This window comes from Chionomys nivalis, chromosome 3 (assembly GCF_950005125.1).
Source record: "Chionomys nivalis chromosome 3, mChiNiv1.1, whole genome shotgun sequence".
Classification (NCBI taxonomy): domain Eukaryota; kingdom Metazoa; phylum Chordata; class Mammalia; order Rodentia; family Cricetidae; genus Chionomys; species Chionomys nivalis.
Window position 1 is genome coordinate 119,667,106 of NC_080088.1, and position 25,883 is coordinate 119,692,988.

The 25,883-nt window shown below is 52.7% G+C and overlaps 1 protein-coding gene across 1 annotated transcript; it reads right to left on the bottom strand.

Annotated features, from left to right (window-relative positions):
- Positions 1–1,075: 1,075 nt before the first annotated feature.
- On the bottom strand, positions 1,076–20,504 carry Oas3 (2'-5'-oligoadenylate synthetase 3). Its single transcript, XM_057764754.1, has 16 exons — positions 20,331–20,504; positions 17,005–17,287; positions 16,205–16,380; positions 15,482–15,720; positions 14,279–14,432; positions 13,492–13,929; positions 12,500–12,782; positions 11,298–11,473; positions 9,978–10,228; positions 9,505–9,649; positions 7,701–7,874; positions 6,701–6,986; positions 4,898–5,073; positions 4,024–4,262; positions 1,959–2,106; positions 1,076–1,126 (listed from the first exon to the last, which is right to left on the bottom strand). Exons 1-16 carry the CDS (start codon positions 20,502–20,504, stop codon positions 1,076–1,078), a joined length of 3,393 nt encoding a protein of 1,130 aa, XP_057620737.1.
- Positions 20,505–25,883: the final 5,379 nt, after the last annotated feature.

Consider the following 25,883-nt stretch of genomic DNA (forward strand, 5'->3'; position numbering starts at 1 on the left):
GAAGTTGGGACCTACCCCCTGGGGTTACCTAGAGCCAGGAGCAGGAGACGCCGCTCACCCAGGCTGGCCACTGTGGGCTAAGCTGAGGAGGCAGGAATGGGCTGCAAGGCTGAAAATACTAGGGAGGCGCGGTCCTCCTGCATCCCTGTTGTTCTGTCCCAACCGTGGTCCAGGGAGAGCCGGGCTGTCTGAGACACTCCTGGTAGGGGATGGGGAAGTGCAGCCACCTTTCTCTGTTTCTCATTCTTCTCCTGTGGAAGGATCACTACCATGTCCACCCCTCAGGGGGTCCCTCTGGAGGACCCTGCTGTGGCCACACTGCTCCAGGTATCTGCCACTTGCTTCCTGTGTGCAGGGCTGGGACATTCATAAGATATGTCTCCCTACCCTCCACCCCTTAGTTCCTAGCTGTCACTTAACTCGACTAGGGGATTGGAGGCATTTTCCCATTTAAGACAGATAAGTAGACATTTGTCTTGGAGACAGCCTGGCATCACCCTGGCCCTGGTGGGAATCAGATGACAAGGGACAAACATAACCCATCCACAGTCCACCCATAGTGTGGCGAGGGTGAAGATTCTGGAAAATCGGTTTCTGGGTCAAGGGCTTGCTAACCCATCCCTTCCTGTCCCCATCAGGACCCTGTTTCTATTGTATTTGGGAACATCAGACATCAGGAGGCAGAGTGGCCTGACCTTTCCTGGGGAGACGTGTATAAATGCTGTTCAACCCAGACAGGGTACAAAGACTGAGTAAGGAAAAGATGCCGAGTCTAAGTGGTGAGCTAATGGGTTTATTGGGGTTACTAACGGCATGAGTTGGGGGTTGCAGGGTGTGGGTGACCCCCAAGCACTGCATTATCAAAAAGCCTCAGCCTTCATCGCTAATGAGTTAGGAAAGCTGCACCCCTGCGCTTCTCACCCTCCCTGCCTTAGGCGCTACCTCCTGAGGGAGTGGGTGGAATCACAGGAGAGCTTGGGGTCCTTCCTGCTCCTCCTATGTCCCTAAGGCCCAGGTATCACTTGTTTGCTCATGTCATTATCATGCTGTGGACCCGGGTATTCTGTAGCCAGCATCACAACCTCTGCCCCACGATGGCCACGGTCACATTACACGGGGAACATATCTGGACCACAGCGGGGGGGGGGGGTCTCTGCAGGTGGAGGGATACCAGAGAGGAGCATGGCTTCTTGGCAGGGCTGGGCTGCTGCTGGGTGTGGCTGTGGGGGTGGAGGCAGGGCACAGTGGGTGCTGAACAGCAAACTGGCAGAGCCTGAGATGTCTGGATCCTCAGGTGCCTAGCATGGGAGTCAGGGACACTGGGGTGATCAAAGCAGAGGTCAATGAAGCTCCACTAGGTGGGTAAATGGGGGAGGAATGAGAGGGTGGTGGGTGAGCAGGCAATCAGATGGGAGATGGTGTGAAGAGGGCACACACAGACACACATACATATTCACAGATACATATATATATACATGTGCACATACACACAAACATACATACATATATGTACACATGAAGTCACACACAGGCACAAACTAAGACACATAGACACACAGACACACACAAACACACATGCAGACACAGGTACACACCAACAGATACACAGAGAACACATGTAGACACACATAGACAAACAGACACAGACATACACATGCAGACACACACACAGACATATGCACACACACACACATCTGGCCCAATACTCCAAGTCTCCCATATGAGGGCTGGTGTCATTTTCTCTCAGCTGATGTGACCACTGATCTTTCTGGACTTCATACAGAAGCCTGTGGGAAGGAAGACATGCTAGTTACCTTAGCATTTCTGCAGAGCTGAGACCACACACGTACAGGTCCTTAGGGGCCATGGGTGGGTCCCGTCCCTCAGAGAGGACCATGTCTGCTCATGACCATGTCCTCCCCCAAAGGATGCTCTTGTCTACCTCACATGCCTCTCACCTTCACCAGCCACGGCTTGATGGGGGTGCCGTCCTTGTCCATGCAGCACAAGGCAGATGTGCAGGCTGCAGCCTTCTGAGCAAGCAGGTCCCAGCGGGCATTGCTGCCTAGGTTGCCTGTGGGGTCAGCTGGATCCAGGATGATGGGTCTGCAATTGTACTCAAGGTCAGTCTCATCCCCACAACGCCCACCTGAGACACTGGATGGGCTGTTCTCCACTCCCTAACACTACAGGGGCCAGGACCTCGGGGCTCCTCAGTGACCCAGGTGCACACTCTAGGGCAGGGGTAGGAGAGAATAGGCATATGGAGTGGGGTGTGTTGGCAATGCCTGTAATCCCAACACCTTGGAGGCAGAGGCAGGGGGATTGTGAGTTTGGAGCAACCTGGGCTACACAGTGTATTCTAAAGGGCTGGGAGTGAGGGGATTGGTGAAGTCTCTCATTGGTTAAGAGCACTGGCCGCTCTTCCAGAGGACCTGAGTTCAGTTCCCAGCAAACACATGGCGGCTCACAACCTCTGTAACTCCAGTTTCTCCATGGGCACTGCACACACAGTGCACAGACATATACGCAGACGAAACACGACACACATAAAATCCTTAGATGGGAAGGAAGGAAAGAAGGAAGGAGGGAAAAGCAGTTGCACGAGTACCACTTCTTCAGGCTGTGTTCATTACTAACCACTCACAGTGCTGCCCTTCCTCCTTGAAGCAGGCATTGCTAATCGATTACAGCCCTGATTCTGCCACTGCCCCTCCCAGCATCCACGGCAGACATCATCAGCTAATATACATCATACACCAGACCCTTTCTCAGGATACACTGCCACTGCCCGCAAACGGTCAGTGTAACGTGCGTTTCGGGGACAGTCCTGCTTATCTCTGTCCCCATTTCAGAGGTGGGCGTGACGGTGAAGAATGACACATGCTTCTATAACCCGAAGGCTGCTGATGAGAAGCTGTCAGGTGTAAAGAGTGCGAATACCAGATGCCCAGTTGCATCCTAGTTTCCGAGGAATCACGAATGCGCTTGAAGTTTGAGGCGGGATTCTCATGATGCAGCCCAGGCAGGCTTTGAGCTTGAAGCCCTCTACCCCAGCCTCATGGTTTCATTTCATTCTCTTTTGTGTACCAGTGCTTTGCCTGCATGTGTGTCTGCACACAAACATGTCTGGGGCATGAAGCCAGAAGAGGGCGTCAGACCCCCAGGAACTGGAATAGGTAGTCACAAGCAACCGTGTGGGTGCCAGGAATGGAACCTAGGTCTCTGCAAGAGCAGCCAGTGCTCTGAACTGCTGAGCTATCTCTTCACACCTCTACCTCAGCCTCTTGTTGTGATTACAGATGTGTGTCACGGCATCTGGACACTTTGGGGACAGGTCTCACATAGCCCAGGCTGGCCTTGAATTGGTTTTGTAGCCAAGGATGACTCTGGACTCCCAGTCCTCCTCCACCTCCTCATGAGTATAAGTTTTCACAGCGGTGAACCACCAAGCCCAGTTCATGCAGTGATGGGGATGGATGCTGGGCAAACCCTCCATCAGCTAAGCCATGTCCCAGCTCTCACATTAAAAGTAAAAAGCACGGGGCTGGAGAGATGGCTCAGAGGTTAAGAGTACTGGCTGCTCTTTCGGAGGTTCTGAGTTCAATTCCCAGCAACCACATGGTGGCTTACAGCCATCTGTAATGAGATCTGGTGCCCTCTTCTGGCCTGCAGGCATGGAGGCTGAACACTGTGTACATAATAAATAAATCTTAAAAAAAAAAAAGAAAAAGTAAAAAGCACATGTATGGTTTAAATCTTGCACGAGGGCCACTCAAACTAGCATGCGATCTGATTTGTCTGCACTTGAGTTGAACTTGGAGTCTTGCATCTATTTCGTCTGACAACCACATTTACAGGTGGCCAAGAAACTGACTGACTCTCTCCTCAGGTACTAAAAGTACCACTCTGCGGAGTTGCCCAGTTTCTGAGAGTGGGCCTTGCCCTTCCATCTTCTGCCAATAGGGAGGCAGGAAGTGGATATTGTGTGTCCGAGGTAGAGGAGTCTGGGGGTGACCAAACCTGGGCTTTTGAAGTTGCAGCTTCAGGAAGTCGCCGATGGCCTTGTCCTCGGCGTTGTAGTTGATGGTCCAATAGATGCACAGTTGGCGGTACTGGCCAACCAGCTCCAGCACGGTACGGAAGCCCTCCGCCATGTTGAACTGGGGATTCTGGCTGCCCTGCTCCCAGGCGTACACGGTCAGGAGCTCCAGCCCATGCTGGGGTGGCAAGGAACCCTTACCCTGGACCATCTTGTTGCACTGGGGAAGCAAGAGAAAGCAGATGTGCTGGTCCATGTTGGCAACACAACAGCTAATGCCTCACCTGGTGTTCAGAGGGGCTCCAGGGATTGACAGGTGCACCCCTAAAGCTTAACCGAGCACCACTGTGTGCCTTGGCACAGAGACACAATGTGTTAGCTCCACTCTTGGGGGTGTGTGTGTGTGTGCTGGGGTTGGGGCTCAGGCCTCACACATTCCAGGCAAGGCTCTTACCAGCCCCTCTCCATGAACTGCACCCCAGCATGCCAGTTCCTTATCATTTTGAGACAGGTTTTTGCTGAGTTGGCCAGACTATCCTTGTGCTCACTCCGTAGCCCAGGCTAGCCCTGACCTTTCAATCTTTCTACCTCAGCCTCCTGCGTAGCTGAGATGAGAAGCCTGCACCAGACCTGGCTTGATCCTGCTTTATGAACACGCAAACCAAGGTCCTCTGGGTGGAATGTGACTGACCTCACACACTTGCTTGTGGCCAAACACACACCCCTCCTTCTACCCCCTCCCTTCCACTCCCACCATCTCCTCCAAGGAAAGTACTTGGGACACAGTTCCTGGGACCCAGCATCACTGTGAGTGTGAGTGTGGGAATTTGGGTGACAAAAGCCCCTGTGCCTAACCTGTTGGTACCAGTGCTTCACCAGCCGAATCAAGCTCTTGAGTTTGGTGGGACGGGTGCTAATGAAGTCACGCTGCAGCTCCGTGAAGCAGGTAGAGAACTCGCCTGCATTGCTGTAGCTGTGGATTAGGTCCTTGTAGACCTGGGGATCAGGCCTAGAGCCAGGCCTCAGCTGGCCTGTACAGTGGGAAAAGTTTAGAGTCACTCTGTCATCTAGGGAGCCTGGGTGAGCCAGTTTACAAAGCTGGTCTGAGAGACCCGTAGTACCCCTTGTCTAAGGGTGACCTGAGACCCACTGGGAGGTCACCAGGTTTTAGTGAGGGCATAAGCGTGGCATGGTCCATCTTAAAGCCCTCACGAGAGTGGAGTTCTTTGCCCAGCTTTTTTCCAGCCACCTGCTTGCCCACCAGAGAGAAAGTCTTGGCTGAGAGTCAGCCTAGGGTGTGGCGTCTCTAACCCCCTCTGATGCCCTCTCAGCCCGCTCAGGCAGGGGGCTCCAATGGTCATTAGACAAAAAGCCTTCTTCAGACGCCAGGGCTGCAGGGGGCAGGGGAACCACGGCTGGCTCTGAGGACCTAAACAGAAGCAGACCAGACCAGTTCATGCAAGTAGAACCAGAGCCCACATAGCATCTAGATGCCTGCCTGTCTCACTCAGTATGTGGGTGCTCCAGGTTAAGATTCAAACCCCGGGGCAGAAGACTGAGGTGCCTACTTAACATCAAGTGGACCTGACCTCCAGGTTCTCCAAGAATCCCCAGTTCCTACCTGTTGCAGGGTATGGCTGGCAGACCCCACCCTCTAACTTGAACTCTCCAGCACAGGGGATTGGGGCTGTCCTTCCCCCCGGGGGGGCTCTTCCCATCCAGACATTTTGTTTACCCAACCTTTGTGTACCTTTGGCATCCTGGCTGCTGCACCTGACTCCCCCCCCCCCCCCCCCCCCCCCCCCCCCCCGCTACATTGCTCAGTTCAGCCTGGTCAAGTCCACTCGGGACTCTCCCAGATGTCCCTGTCTCTGACAGTGTTCTCCCTTTTATCTACAATAAACTTTCTCCTCCCCCATACCTAGGCGCAGCCATGTCCTGTCCTTTCCTTCCCTTTCCTTCCCTTCCCTTTCCCTTTCCCTTTCTTTCTTTCTTTCTTTCTTTCTTTCTTTCTTTCTTTCTTTCCTTCCTTCCTTCCTTCCTTCCTTCCTTCCTTCCTTTCCTTCCCTCCCTCCCTCCCTCCCTCCCTCCCTCCCTTCCTTCCTTCCTTCCTTCCTTCCTTCCTTCCCTGGAAGCTGAACTTGGGTCCCATGGTGGGCTGAATGAGAATGTCCCCTCACAGGCTTATATATTAAAATGCTTGGTCACCAGGTGGTGGGAATGTTAGGGAAGGATCAAAGGTGTGGCTTTGTTGGAGGAGGCTTTGAAGTTTAAGACACCCACTCCAGTTCCCAGCTCCCCCATGCCTAGAAATCATAATGTAAACTTTCAGCTGCTTTTCCAGTATTGTCTGCTGCCATACTTCCCTCTATGATGACAATGGACTAATTTTCTGAAACTGTAAGCAAGCCCCCAATTAAATGCTTTTTTAAAAGAGGAGCTGCCTTGGTCATGGTGTCTCTTCATAGGAATAGAACGGCAGCCAAGACAGGTCCTCTGCAAGAGCAGTACGGGCTCTTAACCGCCTGGCCAGGACCTCAGCCCTTCCTCACCCAGCATCTTTGTAGGAAACAAAAGTGGGGCCTTGCCACATCTCCCATGCCTGTGACGTTGATAGGACCGTGCCTGGAACCACTCTGCCTGTGTCTGGAACCTCACCGAGGGCATCAAAGGCTGGCAGCACGTCGAAGTCCACGCTCTGGTCTAGCAGTGTCTGGGATGTCAGCGAGAAGCTGAGCACTCGGGGATTCTTCCTGTTGGAGATCTCAAACTTGACATCGAACTTCTGCTTCTGCTGGCACGCCTCCAGCTGCGCCCGGATCTCGGAGATGACCTCTGCCCGGTGACTGCCTTGCTCAGAGAACTGGCGGAAGCAGCTGAGGAACACCACAAGGTCGGCATCCGAGCGCCCTTGTAGAGCCGTGCCTTTGGCAGAAGAACCGCCCTGGGGAGGACATGGAAGGTGGCTTGAGCCCTGAGTGTCCTTTGATGTCCCACAGACTGTGTGTGTGTATGTATGCGGAGGTCAGAGGTCGACACTGGTGTCTCCACCAATCTCTATTATTATTATTGTTATGATTTTGAGACGAGGTCTCACTGAGCCTGGAGCTCACCTATATTGCTGTGCTGACTGACCAGGGAACCCGAGGGGTGGTCTTCTCTCTACCCTGGAGTTTGGGTATCACAGGCAGTCTCCATGATGCTAAGTTCACGCAGTGCTAGGGTTGGAATTCAGGGATTCCCGTATGCCAGTTAAATTCTCTGCCAGCAACGTGCCCTCCAAGAAAAGAGAATCCCCCTTTCTGAAGGTTTAGCACTCCCATGGTCTGCCACATAGGAAAACATACACAGTTAAGCCAGTTTTGCAGATTTGTATGGAAATCAGATGACTGACTGTCATTAGAGTTGTTGATAAATTTCTTGTGTTTTTAGTTTAAAAAGAAAGATAAAGGCAGATCCAAGAACCAGAGAAAACAGCCAGCCCTGGTACTCTGTGGATGTCTCTGGATCACGCTGTGCCTGTAAGCAGACCGCTCTCCAGCTGAATCAGCCACCTTGTTCCATTGCTGTAGACATGGACATCACTGGAGCCCACGAGGTGACTGGAGAGGGGTCCAGCCCACAGGAGTTCCCTCACCTGCAGCTTTCCAGGCCTCACCTTAACCACCTTGAGCACCTTGATGGGAGAATTCCGGAAGCAGTTTTCCTTCAGGAAGGAGCATATGGTATCTACGGCTTTCTTTACTTGATCCAGGAAATGGCGGTCGGGCTGTAGGAATTCGCTGATGAACTTGTCCAGGTCTCCAGCTGGGGTCTGGTGAAGAAGGGCTGGCTGTAGAAAGAAATGGCCAGTGCTGGCTGAAGCAGGATGCCGGGGAAACCCACGTGTCGAGCTTCAGCATTCCGGAATGATGCTGCTCCCACAGTCTCCCACATCTCCCGCACCCACGGTCCTTCCCCTCTGACTGGTGTGTCCCGAAGTAGCATAGCGGGGCCTGAGCTCCAGATCTGTTTCTACCCCTGACACGGAGCCTCGGTTTCCCCTCCCCATCTCAGTGGATCTTGTGTGTTAAGCCAATGGAGTTAGATTGTATTGGCTGTGGCCTAAGTTTGATTTGTTTTTCAAAGATTCGTGCATTGCATGCTGGGTCATCAGTGGGGAGGGGTGCCTTTAAAGTGGAGCCCTGCAGAATGTGCCTCAGGGTGGAGTTGAGATAGTCCTCAGGAAATCCTGAGTGAATTCTGACAGGGAGATGTGGCAAGAGCCAGCCTGGCCCTACGTAGCCCTGTGGCATCTTGTCTCGGAGCGTGATGTATTTCTTTGGCACATACTACCCCAGTGGTGACACTGGCCATTGTGCCAGTGCCATCACCTTGATCCACCTTCCCTATAGAGCTGCCTGGCTTCAGGTCTTTTCTACAGTCACAGAAATGGATTAAGACAGTAGCTGCAGGTGGCTTATGTCTTGGGTTTTCTTCTCCAAGTGCAAAGCCCAAATACTTAACTAGGGCCTTATGTAGAGATGGGACGTGGGGAGGATGCTGCTCAGTTTAGTTTTGTCAACTTGACAAGAGCCACAGCCATCTGGGAAGAGGGAACCTCAGCTGAGAAAATGCCACCCTGGCATTGGCCCGTAGGCAAGCCTGTGGGCATGTTCCTGAGTAATGATTGACGTGGGAGGACCCAGCCTGCTGGAGGTGGTGCCACCCCTGCACAGGCGGTCTGGTTGGTCTGAGAAACCACGAGGAACAAGCCAGTGGGCAGCACTCCTCCATGGCCTCTGCCTCAGCTTCTGCCTCCAGGTTCCTCCCTCATCCTCCCTCAGTGGTGGATGGTGAAATGCGAGTGTGAGCCAAATGCTGTCCCCTCCTCAGGACGCTGTTGGCCATGGTGTTTATCCCAGCACAGAAAGCCAACTATGACAGGGAGGCAGCAGAGGGTGGATGGATTGAGAAGCCAGGCTTCAGCCAGGCACAGGCTTGGGCCTTAGGGAGGTCGGGGGTGGGGACTGAACCCCAGATAAAGGCAGTTCATTGTTTCTGAGTGTCACCAGGGCACGGGCTGAGGTCAGAGCTCCAGAGAAAGGGCAGCTGTCACCGTCAGCATTCCTAGAAACTGAGGAGGTGCATCCTGACATCAAGAGACCTGGAGGGGAGCCTACAGAGGTCACCACCCCAGTGAGCCCACCACCCCGGTGTCCTGTCTCCTTAAAAAACGAAAAACATAACATTAAATATGTGGCATACAATGCTCGCACCAGGTGTGTGTGTGTATGTGTGTGTGTGTGTGTGTGTGTGTGTGCGCGGCAGATCATCTGTGAAGGTCAGAGGACCACTTGGTGGGGTCAGTTCCCTCTTTCCACCTCCACATGGGTTCCGGGAATGAACTCAGGTTGTCGACCTTGTAGTCAAGGTCTTTCCCTGCTAGGTCATCCCAGTGGCCCCAGGGCACCATCTCTTACCATCACATCCCAGGGTGGCACAGGAGTCCCATCTCTGCTCTGAAGGCAAACTTGTGACTCCAGAGCTGATGCCTCCCGAGCTAACAGTTCCCAGCTGCCCTGGCCCACATTCCAGGTGGGGTCCGCAGGGTCCAGGATTAGAGGCCTGGGGACAAAGCAGATGGAGGTGGGGAGGTACAGTCAGCGATGAGCAGCTGGGAGGGGCCAAAAGGAATATTAGATGGAGTCCAAGCCAACTGCCTCAATCAGAGAGCTCTTGGGCCAATTAACTCTAATTACGTTTAACTGTGCTAATCAAATGGGCTCTGGAGTCCTTTGGGGCATCCAATGTACCTGCTTCCTCATCAGAATGCAGAGACAAGTGGGGAGGGTGGGATAGGTGAACCAAAGCCCACCATGGCTCCTCCTGGGTACCCAGACTCCAGGAGGGAGGCGGAAGATGGCATTGAGGTGGGCGCTGGGGAAGTATGCACCTGGCTTTCTGAAGCTGCCTGAGAAGATACGCTCTGAGGGCCGGGTCCTGTATGCTGTAGTTGATTGTCCAGTAGACACAGAGTGACCGATACTGCTGGACCAGCCTCAGGACGGTCCGCAGGCCTTCAGCCATGCTGAACCCTGGTTTCCCACAGCCTTGATCCCAGGCAAAGATTGTCAGGAGCTCCAGGGCGTAGGCTGGGGGCAGAGCAGCACCTGCTGCCTCTCCTCCTTTATATCGAGAGGCAACCTGTCATCCAAGCAGAGATCAGTCAGGGTGGCCACCTGGAGGCTGGTTCTTGGGACTTAGGAAGAGGCAGGGGGTGTGTAAAACAGAACCTCAGAAGAACCGGGTCGCAGAGACTCCCTGGATGATGCTTTGTGTTTTACAGATTGGGGAAACTGAGATCTCGAGGGGGCTTGTGACTTGTCCCAGGTCAGACCATGAGTTGGGGAGCTCAGATTTGGGTGAGACCTCCCTCAAGGAGTGTGAGGAGCTGTATGGGAATAGGGGCTGCAATCTGTCCATCATAGTATCTCATCACCCTCAGGCGGCAAGCGTGGGCTCTGGCGGTGCGTGTCGAACACACAGTGGTTGTGGACTAAGGACCACCTACAGGGCTGCTGCACTGACCAGAATGTCTGAGACTCCGAGGAGGTTGCAACGCTGCAGGTCCAGAACCAGGGTTTATCTCTAGCACCCTTGCCCAACTCTGGGTCTGACTTGGCATCCTTACGACTGTTCCACAGAGCCTTTTGGGATGTGTTGATTTAACAGCTAGCTTCCACCAGCCCAAAGGCTAAAACTGTTATCAATAGCATAGGAGGCTATAGCAGAGCTAACCCTGTTTGCTGTCACCCACCGCTGTATTTCAGAACTGTTTGATTTATGCCTTTTAGTTTCTTTTTGTAGTATTTTTGAGACAGGGTCTCTCTATGTAGTGTTACTCACAGAGATCCGCCTACCTCTGCCTCCTGAGTGCTGCATTAAAGGTGTGTGTCACCACACCTGGCTTAGGCTTTCTTTATTCTGTTCCCATAAAATAACTGTCCCCATGGAACCTGGAATTTGGTGACCTAAACCTGGTTGCTCGTATTCCAGTCCAGGTTATACTAACTTTTATCCCCTCTGAGGGGAGAGCTGCTGGTTTTTGTTCTTGTCAGTGGCATGAATGAGAGATGGCCTTCAGAAGAGGAGGTTCTAGAAGCTGCCCAGGGTGCAGCACAACTTGAAAAGAGGCGGTGATGGGGACCATCATAGGCACTTGGCGGTGACGACCGTGACAGTGGCGGCTTCCCGGGAGGTGTAGGGTGCTCACCTGGCGGTACCAGTGTTTGACCAGGAGCATCAGGTTCTTAAGCTTGACAGGGCGATTGTTCACAAAGTTCCTTCGCAGCTCTGCAAAGCAGGCTGCGTGCTCCCCGGCCTGGCAGCCGCTGCTGAGGAGGGAGGAGTACACCTGCGGCTGAGGTTTGTCCCCAGAATTCAGCTGCCCTACAGAAGTAGAGAATGTGAGTGAGCCGCCAGCCCACCCGTGCACGGTTATTGGTGTAATTAAGTTCCTCATCAATGACTCAACACGTAAACACCGAATAACGTCAGAACTAGTAATCTGTCTTAGCATCCATGCAAGATGTAACCCAGACTGACCTGGAACTTGCAGCAATCCTCCTGCCTCAGCCTTCCACGTGCTGGGATTGTAGGTATATGGCACCTGGTTCCCAATTTTTACTACCTCCCCCAACTCTGCAATGAGTTCTGGAGTGAGACAGGCCTGCGTTTGAATCCAGACTGCGTGTACTACCTCTTTGGGTCTTGGCTTTCTCACCTGTAAAAGGGGTTCATGAGGCTGGGGAGATGGCTCAGTGAATGAAAGGAATGACCTATCTACCTGCAGGGCTCTCAGTAACAAATTACAGATGAAGAAGTAGTTCCCCATGATAGCGGGGGATGTCGCAAGCATGGGAGATTTAGCACTTTAATGACTTGAAACGGGACTGGAGAGATGGCCCTGTAGCTAAAAACACTTGTTCTTGCAGAGGACTTGGATTTGATTCCTGGTGGCTCACAACCTTCTGTAACTCCAGTCCTGGGGCACCTGACAGTCTCTTGTGGCTGCAAGCATGTAGCACACAGGCAAATGCTACCATACACATAAAACAAAAATTAAAAAGAAACAACAATTCGAAACTATACCTACACTTACACACCTATGATCCCAGAAGACTTGGGAAGCTGAGGCAGGAGGATGGCATATTTGAAACCAGCCTGGGTTGCATATCAAGATCCAGTTTAAAATAAAATGAGTGGAGAAATCAAGAGATGGGGCAGATGGTCTGAGGGCAGAGAAGAGAGAAACAGGGAGACAGTATTGAAACAGCTGCATGGGTGACTGGTTCTGGGGAAGGTTTGCCTCAAGATTTCCTAGAGAGATTTTCAGTGCTTGGTGAATTCCAAGGAGTACGGCAGGTACCCCTGTTCCATGGCCCCTGATTCCCTGGGGTCCCATCACTCTCTTACCCACAGCATCGAAAGCAGGTACCACACTGATGTCCGCCCAGCTGTTGAGGTCTGTGGACACCAGCCGGAGCTGCAGAGCGCTGGGTCTATTCTGTTCAGTGAACTGGAGGCTCAGCCCATGCACTGGTTCCTGCCACCAGGACTGCAGCTGGGTCCGAATGTCACACAGGATCTCTGCTTGTTGGGACCTTTGGCCCTTGAAGTCCCTGAGGACTTTGTAAAAGGTGACAAGCTCCACATCACAGTCACCCCGGAGGTCCGTGCCGCGGCCGAAAGAGCCGCCCTGTGGAAGGAAGTGCAGTCAGACCTTGGACTCTCCAGGAACCCTAACTGTCCAGGAACCTGGGAGTTATGCCAGCATCCCCTGCAGTGGCCTAGGATGTGGCTTTCGCTGATGTTGGATCTGGACCTCAGCCCAGACCTGGGGCCCAACCCCGAGGAGTTTCAAGAATTGAGTTGTATTAGTGGGGCCTGCCTCCAGGTCTGCTGTCATGCCCATAGACCAACACAATGTAGAAAATCCCTCACTGAAAATATATATATATATATAAAATCAAGCATAAAATAAATTTTAAAAAAGAATAAAGAGACAACAAAACCAAAGCAAAAACAGTTACTTAAACCTACAGTGGTCCTCAGCTCAGCTGGCTTGGCTTTGGATGGCCCAGCAGCATGACCACCATGCTAGATTGATGTGCCCAGCATTGACTTCTGAAAGCATGGGAACACAGGGAGGACAATCCAGGCTAACCATGACATAGGACATATGGGAAATACCTAAAGTTATAAACGTAGTTTTGATTTGCAATATTTCCAGCTTGGATTAGGGTACAGCTCCATTTTAAGCGGAAGGACGACTTTCTGTCTACACCCAGCCGGCAAACTACACCTCCAAGGATATCCAGCTTCCCTGGGCACCTCAGCTCTGTTGCCTCCCTGCCCACCGTGGTTCCCTGGGGGCATCCCAACGGCACCTTCACCTTAGGACTCACCTTGCTGACCCTGGAGGCTTTGTGCTCACACTTCTCCCGGAGGCAGCGCAGGATGGTGTCAATGGCTTGCCTCACCTGCTGCTGGAACTGGGCACTTGGTCTCAGGTGATTCTGGATGAAGGAGTCCAGCTCCTTGCTGGGGATCTGTGACAGATGTGGGCCCATCACTGACCTAGCAGTGGAGGTGCTGGCTGGAGGCACACTTAAGGATGGTGTGGTCTGGGTGATGGAGACTTTTGACACGGTTTCAGGGACAGTTCTTTGAGGTGCTACCTTTTCGAGGTTCTTGCTGATTTTATAGGCTGTTGTGTTTGGCATGGCAGGTGCTGGAGATGGATTCAAAGGCTGCGGGCTGACTCTTGGACACACAGCGTTGTGGTCTGGGTTGTCTTGTTGGATGGGGTGGCCCAAACCCAAGATGCCAGCACGTGGCAGGCCCTGGAAGGGGGTGACTGAGCCTTATCAGCCAGAACTGAGGTTTGTCTCAGCACCCAGCCTTTCTCTCAGTCCCTCTGACCACAGCTGAGGTGACTGAGGCTTGGGGAGGGGAGAGAGTCAAGGGAGATGTTGGTCTTGGTGTAGAGCAGGACAGATGCCCAGATGGGAGATAGCTGTGAGAACTTCTAGGTGGACGGACATACCCAGAGAAAGGGAGACACCACAGACAGCCCCAGTGCTCTTCCTCCAAACCCGAGCTGGGTGATACTCCCATTGCCTCAACTGTTGAACCCTACAGCCCTGGGCACATTAGCATCAAGCCTGGGGGCCCTGGTGTTTTCTCACTCACCGGCCCCTCCCAAGGCTGCTCAGGGGCTCCAGATGGCTGCCGGAAGCATCGCTGATTAAGGCAGGACTCAGCCTCCTTGGCCAGCACATCCCAGCGCCAGGCTGTCCCGTTACCCACGTCCCAAGTTGGGTCAGCTGGATCCAGGATCACGGGCCTGCAATTCCAGAGAGAACAAGACTCCGAACAGTGACAAGGGTCAGAGTTAGGGCAGACCTGGTGCTCACTCTGGTTTGTCCCTTTCGGTTTCATGTCCAGGGCAGAGACCTCCTTCCTGCAGCCCGGGGTTTTTCATTTGCATAAGGGTGACATCGGCTGCTTTGCTGGAGCCAGGTCCAGAACTGTGTGGCGGTTTGAATGAGAACTGTCCCCCACAGACTTACAGATTTAAATACTTGGTTCCCAGTTGGTGGAGCTATTTGGGAAGGATTGGGAGGTGTGACCTTGTTGGAGGAGGGGGGTGTCACTGGGACTGTGGGCGGGCTTTGAGATTTCAAAAGACTCTCCCTTTCCCATTCCCAGTAGTCTCTCTCTCTCTCTCTCTCTCTCTCTCTCTCTCTCTCTCTCTCTCTCTCTCTCTCCCTCTCTCTCTCCTACTGTTCCAGCATCTTGCCTGTCTGCCTGCCTGCTCCCACCCTCTGGAAATGTGGTCACCCCATGATTTGCAATATGGGCTCCAGGTATGTGCGTTCATTTGGCTCATATACACCGATGCGCACACAAGTGTTCATAAGCCCCAAGTCCCCAAGGAGAAGAATGCAGTTCATATCATGATAATTCGCACAAAGGAAGAGTTCACATCAACCAAGAAAGAGTGAGCCGCAACTGTATGGGTGGGTGGATCCCAAAGACTTAATATGAAGGAAGAGGAGCCAGACCCAAGAGGGCATGCGAGCCACCAGATTCCATTCCGTACGACTTAAGAGCAGGAGAGACTCTGATGATGAAATCAAAGCAGGGACACCTGTGGGGTGCTGCTTCCTGCGGGAGGCTACCGGCAGGCTGGACATACTCTGTGGCCTCAGCGGTGGCTTCACAGGTGTGAACTGTCATCAGCGTATGCATGTCACATGTCAGTTCGACAGGAACAGCTACATAAGCCCTGGGTATGGTTCTGTTTCTAACCCCCCCTCCCCAAATTCCCCAGGACCAAGTCATTCCTTAATGCGTGTGACAGGAGAGTGGGCGGGGAAGCTGAGGAGATACCTGGGTCTCTTAAGCTGCCTTTGCAAGAACTTCCCAACCGCAGGGTCCTGGAAGCCGTAGTATTCTGTCCAGCAAATACAGAGGTGCTTGTTTTGTTCGATCAAGGCCAGGACGGTCCGGAGCCCTTGTGCCAGGCTGAAGTTGTCTTTCCTGCAGCCTTGCTCCCAGGCAAAGATAGTGAGCAGCTCCAGGGCATAACTAGGGGGCAGCATGGCCCTCGTGGTCTCTGGTGTCTGCACCTGTGAGGAGCAAGGAGGGCTTGGGTGAGGGGGAGAGAACTGGGGCTCACAGCACCCCACAGCCTGAGCCTAGGGCATTCATCCACTTACCCCAGGACCCAGCCCCTACCCTCTCATTTTTCTCATCAGCCTGTGGGGTTTCAGATTGACATAAGGGATCGGGAAGAAATGAGTGTCAGGACCCAGTAGAGAAATTAATATGCCTGGTGACATTCAAATTCAACTATTTCCAGTGACAAATGGCTCTTAAAGACAACAAAAAGACAATCCACAGACTGGGAGAACACATTCACATCACTCTAAATAAATAAGGATCAACATCCACAATATGTGAAGAGCACAAGTGAACCAACAAGAGGTCAGCTCACAAAAGAAAACCACAGACAAAGAACATAGCAAGTGCATCCTGGAAAGACAATAAAAAACGGTCACTAAGAAGATAAACCAACCAGTCTGCAGGCGGGACCCAGCCAAGCGGCCTCACCTGGCGGTACCAGTGTTTGACCAGCAGGATTAAGTTCTTAAGCTTGGTTGGACGAGTGTTCACAAAGTCCCTTCGGAGTTCTGTGAAGCAGGCTGCGTGCTCCCCGTCCCGGCAGCCACTGCTGAGGAGGGAGGAGTATACCTCAGGTGTGGGCTTGACTCCAGGGCGGGGCTGTCCTAGGGGCAGCAAGGGAGGCGGGTTAGGAAGGACACTGGGCACTGAGCTCAGCCTGTCCCTGGGAGGCAGTTGGCTTGAGGAGAGAGTGGGTTGGATACAGGGGTGTGGGGGCCTGAGAGGAAGAATGGGTTTCAAGGCGGCTGAACAGAGAGGAGTTTCCGGCTAAGTCAGAGATGCTGGGGCCTGGCTGTTGTGGTCAGGAGCTGGTCTCAGCGAAGAACAGGCGACCATGGCCCGCAGCTTGTCCCCGCTCTCAGCTGCAGATGGAGGTGTATTTTGGAATAAGTCAAAGCCTAGCTAGAACGTGTCTGAGAATTCAAAATTCTCATAAAGAGAACATTTTCATCAGCCCCTTGTTCACATAAGTCTTAGTTTTCAGGACTGAGGGAAGTCAGAGGTGAGGGACAAGCACTGAGCTCAGGACCACAGACCAGCAGGACCAGGCCTTCCTGACTCCTGTGGTGTCTAAATTTGATACATTTAGGCAAGAAACTGAGGTTCAGAGAGGGCTAGTGGCCTTCCTAGGTCACACAGAAAGTAGAGGTGGAAGGTCAGAATGCAACAACCTATTTTTCTCCTAACAATGGCTCCTCCAACTCTGAATCAGGCCGAGGACCCCTCACCCAGCACATCAAAGGCAGGCACCAGGCTAACATCCATCCAGTTTTCCTGATCTGCTGACATCAGCCGGAACTGCAAGACGCCAGCCACCTTTGGCTCAGAAAACCGAAAGGTCAGTCCAGGCCCAGGGTGGCGTCCCCAGGACTCCAGCGACGCCTGCATGGAACCCAGGGTCTCTGTGCGTCTGGTCTTCTGGTCCCCAAAGCTCCTGAAGCAGTTGAGGAAGATGACAAGTTCAGCATCACAGCCACCCCTGAGAGCTGTGCCCCGGGCATAGGCTCCTCCCTGTGAAGAGAAAAGACAGCCGGGGATCTCACGAAGGGCTGGGTGGGCCGTGTGGGCTGAGGAGGCAGCTCTCTGCATCCGACACCAGGCAGAACCCGGGTCCTGCTCACGGCAGCCAGCCTGAGCTCTGGAAGAAGGGACTTTAATCTGTAAACTTGTGATTGTCATTTGATGCTGGGCACCAGCCCACACCTGTTCCTTTTCTATTTTAAAAAGATTTTCATTTCATGTCTGTGAGTGTTTTGTTATACATATGTATGTGTGGTGCATGTGTGCCCAGAGTCCACAGAGCCAAGAGGAGGAGTGCTGGATCCTTTAGAACGGAAATTACATTCATTTGGGAGCTGCCAGGTGAGTCATAGGAACTGAACCCAGGTCCTCTGCAAAACACAGCCGGAGCTATGAACCCCCCAAGCTGTCTCTGCAGCCCCCTTTTCCATTTTCACATGTGTGTATATTTGCAATGTGTGGGCACACACGTGCATGTGGACATGTGTGTGCCTGGGGATGCACTAAGTTGATGTCAGGAATCATTCCCAGTCACTCCTCCGCCTTACTCACCGAGGCAGAGTCCCTGGATCAAACTCAGCCCTCGCCAATATGGCTAGTCTTGCTGGCCTGCTTGCTCTGAGGATTCTGTCTCCCCGTTCAGAGACTGGAATTATGTGGTCTCTGGGGATTTGCACTCCAGCCCTCATGCTTGTGTGGCAAATGCTTTAACCACTGAGCTGCCCCTCCAGGCTCCATTCCCAGTCCTTTCAAAACTGAACCAAGTGTGGTCCGGTACGTTCACGCTCACTGTGGCACAAGCATAGAAGTGTGCTGTGACAGGCCTAGTGTTTCCGGTGGTTTGATGTCAGACTTCCTGCCTGAGGACCCAGGAAGGAGACTTCCACACCCTGTGCCCTGTGCCCTACATCTGCCACACATTATCTGTTCCCAGCACACAGCCACCCTTGTGTGGCCACGTATGGTGGCAGATACAGGCGCTTGAGCCTGACCACAGGACAAGAATCAGATTGTGGTACAGGTCCCAACTCAGTCTGAGGCCCTTGCCATCGCAACGATGACTCCAGGCCCCTCACTGCTGTGTGGAGGGCAACTCACCCTCCCTAAGGATGCTGGGATCCTCACCTCACAAGGGAAAAAAAATGGGAAAACAGGGAGGGGATAATTCCATCTCCCTTTCGTCAAGTCAAAAGCAGAGACTGAGGTCTCAGCTGTCCCGAGTGGCGCAGGGAGAGGGTCTTTTTCCTCCCATAGGGTATTGGGTTCAATTTTGGTTTTCAAACCCATACCATGGGGAGTTTAAAGAGGCTTTGACCCACAAACCCTGTTCCTTCCACCTCTACCCCTGTCCTCTCTGTGTGATTAAAAAGAAAATTTCTAGCCTGGTGGTGGTGGCCTGTGGTGGCCTGTGGTGGCCTGTGGTGGCCCACCTCCCTAACCCCAGTACTGAGGGGACATGATAGATCTGAAATATTCGCTTTCTAGAGCAGGTAACTGTGCCCCACAGGTCAGGCAGTTTGCACTGCAGACAGACGCTTCTGGGACTGCTCGTCACCTGAGATAGGGGTCCATTCTGACATCGATCCCGAGGTCTGTGACTCCTAAACCCTGTGCCTTTCATCTTGACTTTTTGGCCAACCTGGGAACCACAGCATTCCAAGAGCCCTTTCAGTGGGAGAGAGATGCCCCTGAACCTCAGTGTGGGCCTTGGAGCTGGAGCTGACCTTCCTCTCTCAGAGACAGAGTTGTCAGAAGCCACAGGTGGATGTCAGTTTTGAAGTCCTGTGGGGGTTTTCTAGAGAGCTGTGGATACCAAGACTTTAGACAGCCTTTGGCTACTGCCCTGCAGGATGCCTCATAACCCTGTACTGTACAAAACAATCCTCAGAGCCAAACAACTGCCATCTTCAGGAGCTCCACTGTGCTTGTGTGCAACAGATCACCACAGTTGGGCTTCTTGGCTGTTTATGTCCATGATGGATGCTCACCTGAGTATCCAGCAGCCCCCTAACACCTGCTGTGTGTGATTCTGCCCTAATTGCACGTGGCCTGGGGAGGGCTAGGGTAGATAGGCTGGGGAGGCTGTGTATGTGGGGGTCTGTGCAGCTTTCAGAAGGCCTTGTCCCTGCTGGGTGAAGACTTCCCAGTTTGGCCTTTGAAAGTAAGTTCCCCTTTTGTAAATGCCCCCTTCCCTAGACTCAGCAAGGATCCCCAGGAGGGTCATTGGTTCCTGGAATGACCTGTGTGGGTTTGTGCCTCAGTTAGTCCTTGGGGCTTAGGAGGAGGGATACACACTGCTCCCATCCCCCACTCTCCAGACGGGTTTAGCCACAGCTGAGAGGGAGAAGTGAGCTCTGCATCTCCCAGGGCCCAAGACTCCTTGCACATCTTCAGCTAGGACGTAGCCTCAGGAACTGGCAGGTGACCTGCGACCTACTCAGGACAATCTCTAGACTCACTGCCCACCCCCAGGTCTCCATGACGCCCCCACATCTCTAGGTTTACCCAGATTAAGGCAGCTCACAGTGTGTCTCCCAGCTCTCTGAGCATTTAAAGGTTATACACGCAGAGTAGCACAACGCTCAGGTGGCATAATGTGGCTTGGAGAAGTAGCCTAACTACTTTCAGCCTCAGTTTCCCCCTCCATAAAGCTGGCAATAATCCCTCCCTTAGGAACCGTGAGAGCTGAGGGAGTCGGTGCAGGCTTAACCAGGTCATGTCCATTGGCTTCTTAGCGTTTTCTCAAAGACTGGGCCACAGTGGGTATGAGTGTGATCCCCCAGTCTCAGAGCTGTGAGACTCAGGCAGCGTCAGGCCTAGGGTCTGAATAAGTGTGGGGATGAATGAGGGAGCCTTTAAGAGAGCATGGGAGCAATCAAGCCACCCTGTGCGCTGCTGGCGGGCTCTTACACTGGAAGCTTTACTTGGCATCTTGATGCCTCAGTTTCCCCACATAGTGGCTTGCTAAAGCAACATCTGAGCCGTCCGTCAGAAGACCAAGCAGGTGACCATCTTGGGGTGTCCCACCTCTCACCTTGGCGATCCTTATCACCCTTGCTCTCTGTGAACCCGGAGCTCCCTGCTTCCGTAGGGAGATGTCCAGGGACCCCAGAGCGCCCCGCACCGCTGCCGTGAACTCAGGGGATGGTTGCAGGTTGTGGGCCACCAGTTTGTCCAGAGCACTGGCTGGCGACTGGTAAAGGTCCATGTTGACCTGTGTCCCCAGGAGAGTTTCGTTTCTCCCTTGGCTTCTTGGGGCGTGCCCTGATGGGCAGGGCTGTCATTTCCTCCTCCTCCCTCATTTCCTCCTCTTCCAGCAGCTCAGGGCGTTGTTGAGATTACCAGTTTATGCTTTTGCCTCAGTGTGATTTCTGAACCCCTGGGTAGCCCGGACACCCTAGAGACCAGGCTCTCTGGGTCAGTGGAGGCTTCCTCGATCTTACCCAGGGACCCCGGATAAGCTGCCACAAAGAACCCCAGAACCAGGCCTGAGGAAGCCGATCCCCTCCACCCATGCCCCAGTTCTCATCTATTCTGTTTTGCTGTAAGGCCCTGTGGTTATGAGATAGACTCTCCAGGCCTCAGTTTTTCTGTCTGTAAGATGGGGCTATATTTGTAAATAACCATTAAATGCTCAGTGATGGTCTAATTATAAATATCAACTCACTCAGTCCTCTGCGAAGTCTCACAAGGTGACTGCACTGACATCTACAGTAGAGACAGGGTGGCTGAGGGACAGAGAGGTTGAATAAGTTACTCAGCACCACACAGCATGACTCTCAGAGTTAGGATTTGAACCCAGGACTTCCATCTTGACTCTGTGCTCCCTGTTCTGCTGAGGCACAAGGTCGCTCCACGAGGAGGTGACGGGTTGAGGAGTGTGAGCCTGGGCCGCACACAGGCCTAGGTAAGAAGTGGGAGCTGCTGTGGTTGGCACCGTGTTGTGGGAGGAGCCACTGTGAGGCTGAAGATAGAGTCAAGGTTAAGTACTGACTGGCGAGTGAAGGCCTAAGGCCAGGCAGCCATGGTTCTGCTGTGTGTGGTGTGTGTGTGTGTGTGTGTGTGTGTGAGTGAAGGCCTAAGGCAAGGCAGCCATGGTTCTGCTGTGTGTGTGTGTGTGTGTGTGTGCGCACGCACACACACACGTGCCAAGACTGCACAAGCATGGGACAGACAGGTCTGATATTGGGCTCCTGTCTATGCTGGAAACCTGATGTCTGCAAAAGGTGATCATAGCTGGCAGAGAGAGAGAGAGAGAGAGAAAGACAGAAAGACAGCAACACACACACATGAGACAGAGACAGAGAGGCAAAGAGAGGCAGAGAGAGAGACAGAGCCAGATAGAGAGAGAGAGAGAGAGAGGCAGAGAGAGAGAGGTAGAGAGAGAGAGAGGCAGAGGGAGAGAGAGGCAGAGAGAGAGACAGAGAGAGAGAGAGAGAGAGAGAGGCAGAGAGAGAGGCAGAGGGAGAGAGAGAGAGAGGCAGAGAGAGAGAGTGAGCGATCTGGGTCTCACCAAGCTAATATGGGCATCCCTAGACCTGCATGTAGTTTTGGGGGGCACAATTTGGGCACTCCAGGAGAGCATATGGTTTTAGGAGATAGTTTGATGGTGTTGATATCTGTCCCTGAAGCTTGCTTCAGGCATCACACACCCTGATTCCGTTCTCTCTAGGGGCTGTGGCCTTGGGGATAGATAAAAACCAGACTTCCTTGGTCTGCTGATATCACTTTAGCTGGGGAAGAGCTAAGGGGGTTCAGAGTGTGCACAACAGTTAGGGGGTGAATGATGTGGGGGAAACAAATGCTGTGGGCACCTCCTGGGCCTGGGACCCAGGGATCTATTTCCTGTTTTAGAGCTGCTAGCTCAGGTTACCTCCTCTAGCCCGTGTAATTCCTAGAGGACCAGTCGTGTCCAGGGCCTACATAGGTCCAGAGAGGGACCAAGGATCTGGGATGTTCCCAGCTTTTCTCCAAGAACAGAGACCTAGGTCTAACTCTCAGGACCTCAGGATGAAATCTTATTAAGAGATGGGGCTGTGCTAAATGACGGTCATGAGAATGGGTCCTGGCCTGAGGCCACTGGATTCCTCCTGTGACAGAGAGACTGGACAGAGCCGTGTACACAGGGCGCTGTGGTGTGAGGAGGAGGCAGGGAGTGGACAGCAGGAGCCAGAAGATAGAAGCCGGAGCAGTCTCCCTAGGGACACTGGAAGGGACCAGCCTGCTCATGTCTTGACATGGGTCTCCTTATTCTCCACTGTCAATCTGCCGCAGGCAGATTTACACACTTTGTCCCTGCAGCCCTAGGGAATGGACCAGCCCCCTTGCCATCTCCCTGGCTCTCTGTACCTCCCCCCCGATTCCTTTGCTATGTGTCTTCTGGTTTTTAATCCACCTCTGGGTCTCTGCAGAGGCTGCTCCCAGGACCTTGCCTGCTCTTCCACCTCTGCATTTGGTTGGAGGTTCTGTGTGCTCTTGTCCTTGGCTAAGACATCCCTTCCTGGGGTAGCAACTCAGGAGCAGTTTCTAGGTCCCAGGCAGAGTAAGATACCCTGCTTCTCCCTTCCCCAGGATCTTGTCCTGAGGAAGGGGAGAAAGAAAGAGAAGAAAAGCCATGGTCATGGGGGGTGTAGGGGTTAAGACTCTGCAAGGCTGAACTAAGTAGAACTTTGGGAGGGAGAGTTGGGATGTTGCAGATCCAGAGCCAAATTATCATGGCCTTTCTTCAGTCAGTCATTGAAGTCAGTTGTTGGTCACCCCCGTGTCTGGTTTACATCCTTGGAACCATCATGCCAAACCCTTGGAATGGTCTGACAGTGGTACATGTGTTTTAATCCCAACACTCCGAAGGCAGAGGCAGGAGGATCTCTGGTGACCTGATGCCAGCCTGGTTACGTAGAGGGCTCTAGGACAGTCTGGGCTACTGTAGAGACTGCCTCTAAAACAATAACAAAAATCCTTGCCAGAGCCAGGGAACTGCTTCCTTACCCCTGTGGGATGGAGCACCTGCTGCTTCCCTGCCGGGAGGATGTAAAGGGTCTGGTTTAAGGTCACGGCCTCTAGCAGGGTTAAGACCCTGGATCCAGACCAGTTGGGCTCTGACACACCGGCAGGGAGGCTTAGGCATGATACCACAGTGCAGAGAGGGGGCTGTGAGCACACACGTATGTGCCAGGGTTTGTATGAAGACTGGCCAACTGGGACGTCTCACCCTAGGGGTCAAAGTCAGCAGCAGGACATTCTTTTTGAGCTGGGGTGTGTCAGCATGTGGGGCTCATCTGGTAACTTCCTGTCAAGGCTTCCTGACCTCTATGTCCGATTTCGCTGCAGGAACACCACCCTCTTCCCAGGTGCTTGAACGTTCACAGGTCTGGGTTCTGTTTCCTCAGCAGTCAGGAGGTTAGAGTGAACCCTGGCCCTGGGGACTCTGCCTGTGAACTGTCCTGTCATGATCCCCTTCTGTTCACACCCACAGTGCCTCCTGGAACCCCCTATATCTCAGATGTGGAGTCCCCGGTCCCTGATTGGTTAGTTAGCGCTATTTAGGCAATGGGGGGAGGGCACCAGGAGGAAGGACCTCATGGAAGGACTTTAGGCTATTAGGGAGCATGGTCTCAAAGAAGGTATATGAATCTCCATAGCAACAGAACAAATGTTGGAAATTAATATGTGAAAAGACCTGAGAGATGCCGACAGGGAGAGAATGGATGTCACCCCTTAACGTCACCTGTGAGCCTGGTACTTGGTGTGATGTCACAAATGAAGCTGAGCAAAGGGCAGGTAGAGCGGTGACTTTTTCTGAGGTTGGGGGTTGGCCTTGAACTCACAGAGATCCTCCTGCCTCTGCCTCCCCGGTGCTGGGATTAAAGCTGTGCACCACCATCTGAGCAGTGACTTCTGTTGTTCTCAGATTTCTGCAAGGCCAGGATGGGCATGGGGCTCGGTTGGCAGAGTGCTTGCCCAGGGCTTAACAGTGTCAAACTCTGGCCTCCACATAAGCTCCCATTGCACACACGCACGAACACACACACACAGAGGCATGTGTGTGCATGCACATGAGAGTCTAGAACTGAGTGCATGTTTTGTACAGTCCACTCATTTATCACACAGATAAGGAAACCATGACTTGCAAATGTGCTGACCGGAAGGGCTTGGACGACCACCCTCCCAGCCTGATGTTTAACACACCAGAAGACCACCTCTTCCTTCCCCTGTGTTCCAGAATCTTCTAGCTATGATACTCACATTGAGATTCTTAAAGAAAGCCAGATGAGTAGGCCTTCATCCATCTTCCTTTTGAGACAGTATTTATGTGTATATAGCCTAGGCTGGCCTTGAACTCCTAATCCTTAGACCTTGCCCTTCCAAATGAACTCGAGCCTTCAGCCTGACCGGTTCTCAGTCGGAAAACAACTATTTCAATTCCATGCATATTCTCCAAAACATTAAGGTGGCCAAGTGACAGTGAAGTAGGTCTCACAGATGGGACATATGGGCACATCCCTCACGCTGCTTGACCCGCAAAACTGTGCATGTTCCATACATACCTGAACACGTTACTACAAAAGGCAGTCCAAGTCCTCCAGTCCCTGACACTAAGGCAGGCTCACCACGGATGAGCATCAAGAATAATTTAAGATTTACAGCCTGAGGTTAAAATAAAAATCACTATTTTTGTTTTGTTGTTTTGTCAAGACAAGGTTTCTCTGTGTGGCCCTGGCTGCCCTGGAAGTCACTCTCTAGACCAGACTGGCCTAGAACTCACAGAGATCGGCCTGCCTCTGCCTTCTGAGTGCTGGGATTAAAGGCGTGCGCCACTATGCCTGACCCTGCCCAAGAATTTAACTGCTCCAAAACAAATCAAAACAAAAACCTCTCTCTTCTTTCACTCCTCGGAAGGCAAAGGAAAGACAAGAAGCACAGGATGATGGCTTCTGTGGGACAGTTTCATTTCCTTCTGTAAAAGCCCTTGTCACCTTGACTGCTACAATCTTATGTAGAAAAAGGTGAGCGTGTCCCTGTGTTTACAGTAAGCTGTGTCACTTTTGAAGCTGAACTCAAGAAACTGCAGAGGCTGTAGAGAAATGTCTTCATTTCCAGCTAACATTGACCCATAAATGAGCAGAAAGCGATGCCAACCAGACAGCAATGAAAGGGAATTGTGCAGGAGAAATGCCTTCTTCTGGCAAAACCAGGGTTCAGTTATGAACCACGGAGCAGGCACTTCCAGGTCAATGAGTCCATCTCTGCCCCGACTAGAAAGGAATCTACTCGTCACAAAGTCACATCATCATCTTCCAGCCACAACATTCCAGGTGAACAACACTGTTCGATCTTTCTGTCCTTAAAGTCATCAACAGTCTGTGAACCCTACCAATAAGGACTGGCCTGGCAAGATACAGCCATGGGTGCAACAGTGGCATGGATGTTATGGGGGTCACTGGCCACACTCTGACTGGATTTGAGAGCCACTCCACGAGAGCAAACTCCAACCTGGTTCTGCACATCTGGTCGAGAACCTATGGCTGAGCTCAAAGGCCCCAGGGATGAAGCTACTGGAGCTATCTTGACAAATGGACACAGTACC

Excerpts from the sequence above, each read along its gene's own strand:
- Oas3 (XM_057764754.1), bottom strand. The coding sequence starts at position 20,504 with ATGGACCTTTACCAGTCGCCAGCCAGTGCTCTGGACAAACTGGTGGCC. Across the intron at positions 17,288-20,330 it reads GGGTGATAAGGATCGCCAAG|GGAGGAGCCTATGCCCGGGG; the intron begins GTGAGAGGTGGG and ends TTCTCTTCACAG. Across the intron at positions 15,721-16,204 it reads TCAAACACTGGTACCGCCAG|GTGCAGACACCAGAGACCAC; the intron begins GTGAGGCCGCTT and ends TGCTCCTCACAG.